The 9,978-nt window shown below is 44.9% G+C and overlaps 1 protein-coding gene across 1 annotated transcript in view; it reads left to right on the top strand.

Moving 5' to 3' along the window:
- The window catches only part of ZFP64 (ZFP64 zinc finger protein), a 249,068-nt gene extending 244,492 nt beyond the window's left edge, over window positions 1-4,576 (top strand). Inside the window, exon 9 of the mRNA XM_059705286.1 lies at window positions 4,536-4,576. Coding sequence (XP_059561269.1) covers window positions 4,536-4,561 — 26 coding nt within the window. The 3' untranslated portion in view covers window positions 4,562-4,576. The remainder of the gene's footprint in view (window positions 1-4,535) is intronic.
- The last annotated feature ends 5,402 nt before the right edge of the window (window positions 4,577-9,978 follow it).

Consider the following 9,978-nt stretch of genomic DNA (forward strand, 5'->3'; position numbering starts at 1 on the left):
TAATATGTATCATTCTATAAAATACTAGAGAGGGTGAATCACTGTGACAAAAGTCACCCATAATCTTATCATGAAGAGATAACCAGTATTCACACTGCATATCTTCCCACTCAGTTTTCTCTGCATAACTGTGTCCTTCTTTTACAAAAATGACCTCATCCTGAATATAAGTTTAATAGTCCATGTTTCAATTTTTTTATTACTGCATGAAATTCTTTTTGGATTCCTAAGTATTTTTCTGCATCCACTTGATTATAAACTGCATGAGAGTGGGCCTTTGAACACTATTTCTCCAACCTTATTCAACTACCCCATCTCAAATTTTACCATATATGCATAACACAGGTCAACTATTTGATTTAGTATTTTCCTTTAAAGTTACTCCCACTTTCTTCTCTTCGCTTAACCTTATGCTATTGTCTCCTTGGAATTATAGGCTTGATAAACCAGTTGTATATGCTCCCAATAAGAGTTAATATAAATACGTAACTAACACACTGTAAATTTTCATCTGTGTGTGGTTGTCCGTCATCTTGTGTACAGCCAGAGGTGTGCGCACCACATTTGACAAAGTTCTACAGTATCATTTTTCAAGGCTAAATAGATTCTAGGTTTTTCTCATGATTGTGTGCATTCTATGAGTTTTAATGCACTTTGAGAGTTGTGCAACCACCACCCCAATCAGAATACAGAACAGTTCCCTCAGGCCCTAAGTTCCCCCTGCTGCCCCTTTGTAGACCTGGCCTCTGGATGTGGTCTCCTACTGTTGGGTCATCAAGTTGTTTCCTAGTTTTCTCTTTGATGATTAACCCGCTTCCTTTCAGTATTGTTGTGTTTGAAGTCCTCTGGGGCAGCTTCAGATGACAATCAGTCTGGGGGTTCTAAGTCCTTATATAAATACCCGGACAAACATAACTCAGTTGGTTTTTCTTCTACTTTAATTCTCTGCCTCCCCCAAGTCTTTATACATGTATTAATCATCACTGAGGATATTTTTTTTTCCATTGATTTTTATTTTTAGAGAGTGGAAGGGAGGGAGAGAGGGAGAGAAACATTGATGTGAGAGAGACACATCAGTTTTGGTTGCCTGCCGGAGGTGCCCCAACCCAATCAGGGCTGGTAATTGTTTCTGAGCACAATTGAATGAAGACAAACTGTATACATATTTTAAAGATGGAGTGTCTCTGGACTGGGAATTGCCTCTAACATTCCGTTAGTCCCTCTCCATCCTCTCATGGTCAGCAATCCGGCCCTTAAGCTAACCATACCTCCCAGTACAAGGGCCATCTCTCAATAGCTGGTGCCCAAGAAAGACATCACGAATCAACCCCTGCACTCTTCAACTGATCCCTGATGTGCCACGGAGCCTTTCTCCGCTTAGCTTTCCAGGCAGTTGGTCCGAGTCAGCATACCAATCCAAATGTATTTGCTATTCTAACTGAGTCTTAGGTCGAGGTTGAAATAATGTCTGCCTCCATCTTGACCTGCTGGGTCTCTAAGCCCACAAGTCTTCAGTCCTCACACCTGGGTTCACTTCTCCCCACTGGCAGAGCCTATTCCAATACTTACGTAGGGTGGGAAGAGGGTGTGACTAAAAAGGGGGTAGCGCCAAGTAGTTCTTTGGGGTGATGGAGGTGTTCTGAGTCCTGATTATAGTCACGGTTACACAAATTGATACCTAGGTCAAAACACATCAAACTATCCACCCCGCCCCAAAAGAAAAGTCCATTTAAAACATGCTAACACTGTTTTCTCTTAGCCTGACCTTATGTATTGTGTCCTTGAAATGACAGGCTTGATAAACCAGTTGTGCATGCTTCCAATGTGAGTTAATATGAATACAAGTGAGTGGGTGCTGTGATTCCAGAGGTGATTCGAATGCGCTCTCATTTATAAACAAACAAAAAGTAGTGAACCGATCTCCAACGGGGGTACCCCACCTCACCGCGCAGCGCACTTGGTATCCGTCTCCCATGAGTGAACTTATGTCCTGACACCACTGAGGCCGGAAGGCGTTAGTCAAGGCAAACGACTGTGTCTAGTGTGTAGCTTTCCCATCTGGGCTGTAGGTGTCCTCTTTTCCTGGCAAGCAGGTTCACAGGGGGGAACTGTTACCTGCTTGGGGACTCCATGTCTGCCGCACGGCTCGCTGAACTCTGCTCACAGAGGCCTCTCCTTCACGCCTTGGCTGCCTCTGGAACTTGCACCACCAGGGCCTGGAAGAGCTACCTCGCTCCGCTCCTCCTCACTTTTCCTGGTCTGAATCCTGCCCAGCTCCCAGCTCCCAGCTCCCAGCTCCCTTTCCGCCCCTGGCCAACCCAGATGAAAAGATGACTCCCATTTGAATTCTCACAGCGCCTGCTCTGATCTGGACCAGAAAATCCAGCAAGGGAGGGCCAGTTCTTGGGGGAAGGATGCACCCACACGTAATTCCTTCCACATTCTCAGCACACAGCTCATGGTAGTGAAGCTATTGCAACAGCCACAGGGAGCGTGGTTTCCACACGTGGTCCCAGCCGGCAGCACCCGCAGCACCTGTAAACCGGTTATAAATGCAAACTCTCGGGCCCACCCAAGACTTACTGAGTCAGAAACTCTGGGGGTGCAGACCAATGATCAGTGTCGCACAAGCTCTCCAGTGGTTTTGGCATTTTCTGAGGACGCTAAATGTGGAGAACCAGCGGCCTAAAGTACTGGTTCTCATCCTGACTGTACCTGACAGGTGGGGGTGGGGCCGGAGAGTCTCCATTTATAACCAGCGCCCAAGCCATGCAGGTGTCGCTGGCGCTGCTGGCCAGTGGGCCACACGTCGAGTCCCTAGAGCAGGACCCCAGCTCTCTCTGAGGCTCATCTACCCGCCAGCTTCCCCTTCTCTCCCACCTACACAATCAAAAAGTAAGTCCCGCCAGCATTACCTTGAAAATACCCAGTCTGACCACTTACTTCATCCACCACCCAGTCCTAGCCACCATCCGTCACTCACCTGGACGACTGTGCTAGACTCCCACCTGGTATGTCCCCGCCTCTATGCGTCCCACTAACGGCTACTTTCTGGACAGCTGCCAGAGTAACCATCTCAAACGTTGGCTCAGCCCTAGCCGGTTTGGCTCAGTGGATAGAGCGACTACCTCTCAATATGGTGGCCGGATTCTAAGAGCAGGGCCCCCAAGAGCTAGAGAGAGCATCAGGCAGAAACTATCCCCATCACACTACTCTGCCACACGCTGTTTATTAGATACGGGCAGGGCCCAGAAATTTTCTTAGAGCTGCGTCGCTTCCTGCCATAATATGTATCTATTTCTGTGTGTTTGTTGTCCATTCTTGTCCAAATGTCAGCTCCTTAGAGCAGGGTCATATCTGCCTTGATCACCCCCTTTGCTCATAACCACGCCTGATGCGCAATAGGTGCTCAGGCATGTTTTTTGAGTGGGTCAGTGGCCATGTAGCAATGCCTGTTTAATTTGGAAAACAACCAGACTGTTGGCTGGAAATCCAAAACACCTGCAGAGGGAAACGAACGGTCTGATGTCCGAGAAGAAGACCTGAGAGGCTTCATGAAGCGATGCTCTGTGGCGGAGAATGGGACGTGGCTGGTGCTCTTGCACCTCAGTATCTCCCTCCTGGGGTCATTCCCAATCTGTTGCTCAGCTGAGAGACTCTTCCCTTCCCAATGGGAGGCCTGAGTCTTAGGTTCTTGGTATTCCACTTAAAACTCAGTGGCTTTAGCCCTAACCGGTTTGGCTCAGTGGATAGAGCATCAGCCTGCTGACTCAGGGGTCCCAGGTTCGATTCCGGTCAAGGGCATGTTCCTTGGTTGCGGGCACATCCCCAGTGGGGGATGTGCAGGAGGCAGCTGATCCATGTTTCTCTCTCATTGATGTTTCTAACTCTCTATCCCTCTCCCTTCCTCTCTGTAAAAAAATCAATAAAATATTAAAAAAAAAAAAAAAAAAAAAAAACAGTGGCTAGCCTGGCTGGCATGGCTCAGTGTTTGAGCATCGACCTAAGAACCAGGAGATCACGGTTCAATTCCCAGTCAGGGCACATATCCTGGTTGTGGGCTCGATCTCCAGTGTAGGGCGGGCAGGAGGCAGCCGATCCATGATTCTCTTTCATCATTGATGTGTCTATCTCTCCCTTCCTCTCTGAAATCAATAAAAATATATTTTTTTAAAAAAACCTCAGTGGCTACCTACCTGAGAGACAACAGATGTGATGGGATAATAGTAACAGCTATTGTTTATTGAGTGTGCGCTGGGTGCCAGGAACTGTGTGAAACATTTGATGTGCGTTGCCTCTTGATCCTCAAAAGCAATTGCGTCCTTCTGATGATGGAGACACCGGGACCTAGGGAGATAAAGAGCAAGGGAATCCACGGAGGGGACTCAGCCCATCTCCATAGAGTGACTGGATTCCTGTTATCTGGTTATGCCTCATGTTGTGTTCAGCCGACCACTATATACTGTGTGGATATATATAATGGGAGTCTATGATTTGGAGGTAAATAAACTTATTATTCTGTCTTAAACTGACAGTTCCACATACGCCATATCCAGACTAAAGCAGAGGAAGACACATCACCCAGAGATACTGAAATGGAGCCAGATGGAGTCCCTTGGATGTCGAGGTGCCTCCTAGGGGGGTTGGGTAAGTCTGTTTTACTATATATTAACACTGGGTAGCTGAGATGACATTTTTGGAATTTTAGGAAGGAAGAAGGATATGTGTAGCTCTGTGATTCGATGAGAATGGCGGCCATTGAAGTTGTGCAGTAAATTGCTCTTGTCTTCCCAGCAAGGTTGTCTCCCAAGGCCACCTAGCTTCCTTGGAGACTCTCTTCCCACTCATGGGATCATGGGGAGGCTGCCAATCCGGATGCCTTATTATATATCCCATACCCACCACCCATAGATCAGCCAACGAGAGAACTCTGTTTCACCACCTACTACCAACACTGCCTTCCTGATTGGTTCAGAACTAAACAAGGGATCATGCTGAGCCAGTCAGAGCACTCCCTAGGACTCCTCAGCCAGAGTTAGCATGGAGAATAAATTTACCTTTAAAGGAAAACTGCCCTCGTCCTTGTGGCTCAGTTGGTTAGGCTCATCCCACGCCTCAGGAGGTTGCCAATTTGATTCCCAGTCTGTTTTTAATGTCTTTAGAAGATCATTGAAATACAGCATGGAAGGAGGGGGGAAAGAAAATTTCAGTGGAGAAATCTCACAAATACAACCTTGACCAGGTACTCTAAGTTAACATCAACAGTGATAAGTCATGTTGATAGTATGTACCCTTGAGATGAGATGATATGAATGGCTTACCTCTGTGGTCTTTCTTCCACAAACATATGACATCAGACAAATCCCAATGGAATACATTCTATAAAATACTTGATCGGTACTCCTCAAAACTGTCAATTTAAAAAAACACGGACAGCCCGGCCAGTGTGGTTCAGTGGTTCAGCGTCTACCTATGAACCCAGAGGTCACAGTTCTATTCCCAGCATATGCCCTGGTTGTGGGTTCAATTCCCAGTAGAGGGCGTGCAGGACGCAGCCAATCAATGATTCTCTCTCATCAATGATGTTTCTATCTCTCCCTCTTCCTCTCTGAAATCAATAAATATTCTTTAAAAATTTTTTAAAGGAAATCTAATAAAGTATGCACTTTAATTACTAATAGTGTATCAATGTTGGTTCATGAATTGCAAGCAATGTACCATCCTATTGTAAATTGTCAGTAATAGGGAAAACACGATATGGGAATGCTCAGTGCCATCTTCACATTTTTTTTCTTTAAACCTAAAACTGTTCTAAAATGAAGTTTATTCTTTTAAAAAATATATAATTGACTATTTAAAGCAGGGGTCCTCAAACTATGGCCCGCGGGCCACACGCAGCCCACGGAAAACATTTATCCGCCCGCCGGGTGTTTTTGCCGCCGCTGCCTGTTGCTTAGCAGCCGACTAGTTTTTTTTTAAACTATAGTCCGGCCCTCCAACGGTCTGAGGGACAGTGAACTGGCCCCCTGTTTAAAATGTTTGAGGACCCCTGATTTAAAGCAAAAAGCAAGTATTTTAGGATTTATAACATAAGTAGCAATAAAAAATCATGACAAATACAGCACAGGAGACATGAGGGGAAATGGAAATACTCTACCACAAGGCTTTCAGATCACATGTGAAGTGTTCTACTATCATTTGATGGTAGACTGTGATATTAAAAATGCACATAATAGGCCCTAGAACAACTACTAAAAAATAAAAGGTTAGCCCTAGCCGGTGTAGCTCAGTGGATAGAGTGTTGGCCGGTAGACGAAAGGGTCACGGGTTTGATTCTGGTCAAGGGCATGTACCTCGGTTGCAGGCCCATCCCCAGCCCCCGTTAGGGCACGTGCTGGAGGCAACCAATCGCTGTATCTCTCTCACATTGATGTTTCTCTCTCTGTGTTTGTCCCCCTCCACTCCACTCTCTCTAAAAATCAATGGAAAAATGTCCTCGGGTGAGGATTAAATCAATCAATCAATCAATCATAAAGGATATAGCTTAACAGTTCAAGAGTAGATATAAAATGAAATCCTAAAAATAATTCAATTAACCCAAACAAGGCAGGAAAAAGAAATAAAGAACAGATGAGGTAATAGAAAACAAAAAGCAAGATGGTAGATTTAACTTTGACCATATCAAAAATTACACAAGTGTAAATGACCTAAACATTCCAATTAAAAAGTCAGAGATTATCAGGCTGCATAAAAAGGCAACAACCAACTATATGCTGTCTCCAAGAAACCCACTTTAAGTATAAAGACATATTAGAAGCAAAGACTAGAAAGAGATGCACCATGTAAATGCTACTCATAATACCATGGAGTGGCTACACTAGCAGGGATAAAATGGGGTCAGTTCACCAAATGATGTAACCCTAAATGTGTATGTTCTTAATTACAGAGCTGAAAGAATTATTCGTGACATGGTATGGGAATAAAAACAAACAAATATATGAATTGTTTGACACATGGACTGGGAGTTAACCCATGGGATAAATGCCTATAAATTGAATACTGGGTCAAAGTACACACTGATTTAAAAAAAAATTAATATAATTTTATTGATTTCAGAGAGGAAGGGAGAGGGAGAGAGAGATAGAAACATCAATGATGAGAGATAATCATTGATTGGCTGCCTCCTGCAAGTCGCCTATTGGGAATCTAGCCTGTAACCCGGGCATGTGCTCTTGACCTAGATCGAACCGGGACCCTTCAATCCACAGGCTAACGCTCTATCCACTGAGCCAAACAGGCTAGGGCTGATTTAAAACTTAATGAATACTGTCAAATTGCTCTCCATGACAAATAGTCAAGAAAAGGAACAGCTCTGGCTGGTTAGCTCAGTAGTTAGAGCATCCGCCTGAGGACCACAGGTTCTCATGTTTGATTCCTAGTCAAGGGTACAGACCTCGTACCTCTGTTGTAGGTTTAATCCCTTGCCTCAGTGGGGGCTCATTCGAGAGGCAACCAATTGATGTGTCTCTCTCATATAGATGTTTCTCTCTCTCTCTCTCTCTCTCTCTCTCTCTCTCTCTCTCTCTCTCTCTCCCTCCCTCCTGCCTCCCTTCCACTCTCTGAAAATCAATGGGGAAAAATTCTAGGGTGAGGATTAAAAAGAGGAAGAAAGAAAAGGAACAATTGCTGTGAACAAATAACTCGTAAGAATAAGAATAATAGCTAAGATGTTTTTGAGCACCTACTGTGTGCCAGGCTCTTCCTGTTTATTAATTTTACTCTCATCAGAGAGGCACCCTGCTTCTCTCCCATTTTATAGAAGACTGTTGGAGTAGATGGTTATAAAAGAACTGTGGATGCGGGGGGGGGGGGGGGGGGGGGGCACACTCCAAGTTATGATTCTCCCAAATCCGGGAAATCTTCACTTACACACATTTTAATTTTTCCTGCGTGATTGGGTAGCCTAAAATGGAGACGATGCCCTAGCTGGTTTGGCTCAGTGGATAGAGCGTCAGCCTGTGAACTGAAGGGTCCCAGGTTCGATTCTGGTCCAGGGCACATGCCCGGGTTGCGGGCTCAGTCCCCAGGAGGGAATATACAGGAAGCAGCCCATCGATGATCCTCTCTCATTATTGATGTTCCTATCTCTCTCCCTTTCATTTCCTCTCTGAAATCAATAAAAACATATATTTTTTTAAAATGGAGACAAGAGGCCCTGGCCCGGTAGCTCACTTGGTTAGAGCATTGTCCTGATATGCCAAGGTATCAGGTTCCATCTCCAGTCAGGGCACACACAAGAGTCAACCCATGGATGCATAGATAAGGGCAACAACAAATCGATGTTTCTCTAAACTCAGTAAAATTTTTTTTTAAATATATTTTATTGATTTTTTACAGAGAGGAAGGGAGAGAGATAGAGAGCTAGAAACATCGATGAGAGAGAAACATCGATCAGCTGCCTCCTGCACACCCCCTACTGGGGGATGTGCCCGCAACCCAGGTACATGCCCTTGACCGGAATCGAACCTGGGACCTTTCAGTCCGCAGGCCGACGCTCTATCCACTGAGCCAAACCGGTTTCGGCATAAACTCAGTAAAATTTAAAAAATGAAAAGTAAATAAAAATGGAGACTAGAGTAGCCAATTCATCTTCTGTGTTTCCCTCTCCTGTAAGATCTCTTTGCTATTTTAGCTCCAGAGGCTGGAAACTGCATTCCAATGAGGTTTCTTTATGGACACCGACGTGTGGATTGACAGAGTTTTCTGGCACCATGAAATATTCTCTTTTTTTTGGTGGTTTCTCAACCATTAGCCAGAAACAAGTGCTTCACCTTTTTTGTGTGGGCACTCCACACGAATTAAACACTGTGCCCTCCCTTTTAAAGGTACTCAATTCTCTGAGCCCCCCCATTCGACCCCCCCCCTCGGCTCCCCAGCTTAACTTGTTTCCTTCCATTGTGAAAAGAAAATTCCATGAATGCAGAAGCTGAGACACATGAATTTTTTGTTTCTCCTCAAGGTGCTTACCTAAGATGAGCTTTGTGACTGGAATGCAAAGAGCCATCAAAAGGAATCTCAATCGCATTAGAGCAGATAAGCAGTTATCAGATGGTTGGACTGATTGGCTGGTTAAGTGTTTTCCTAAGGGAGCCAAGCTCCATAGTGCCTTCGGAGCGGCTCCCCAACTAACCCGGTGTGGCCTGCTAACTTCTGCTTTCATTTTTTTTATACTCATTTTTTTTTTTTCCTATCAGCTGCAGCCACGGCAGGTTTTAACTTTATAAAATTAAAGGGCTGGGAGGTGTCCCTATTCTGTTGCCCACCAAGGCAATCCCTAAATCGCTGAGGGTGATCCCTACTGTAAACACGGGCTCATCTGTTTTCTAGAATGAGGGTTTGGGACAAAGTCAGGTTATTTGCGGAGGTTTCTTCCAAGATACAATCTGCCATTTCTCAAAGTAAAATTCCAAGGCAGATTGCGAGCCACGGCTGATGGGTGCACCCGAAGTGAAAATTCTTGTGGACTTAAACAACAAGTCACAACGGCCCGAAGGCATACTCATCATTTTTCATCAACTTTTTTTTTTTCCTTTCCAGCGAAAGACATTCTCAGAGTTTGAAAAAGCCTATTCACTGGACAAGTCGTAATATTCATCATAATTATAAAAACGACAGGGTTTTAAAAGCCAGATGCCAGCCCAGTGAGAAAGCGTTTACTAGGACTTAGGGCGGGAGCCGGGGAGATTTCACGTCTGCAAAGGAAGGGTAACTGGCAGGGAAATCCTGACTCCAATTATAAAGCAAAGACAAAATCCCTCGAATCCTTTCAATTCATCCATCTTCTCCGGCCAAATTGTGTTCTTTCTCCTCCCCGCCCCCTCTCACATTTCCATAAACAATATGACTACGGGCTGAGCCCCTCGGCCAGCAGATAAAGGCGCCGGGCTAAGTAAATTTGCTTCCCAGCAATTATTTTTG

Source organism: Myotis daubentonii, chromosome 8 (genome assembly GCF_963259705.1).
Source record: "Myotis daubentonii chromosome 8, mMyoDau2.1, whole genome shotgun sequence".
NCBI lineage: Eukaryota > Metazoa > Chordata > Mammalia > Chiroptera > Vespertilionidae > Myotis > Myotis daubentonii.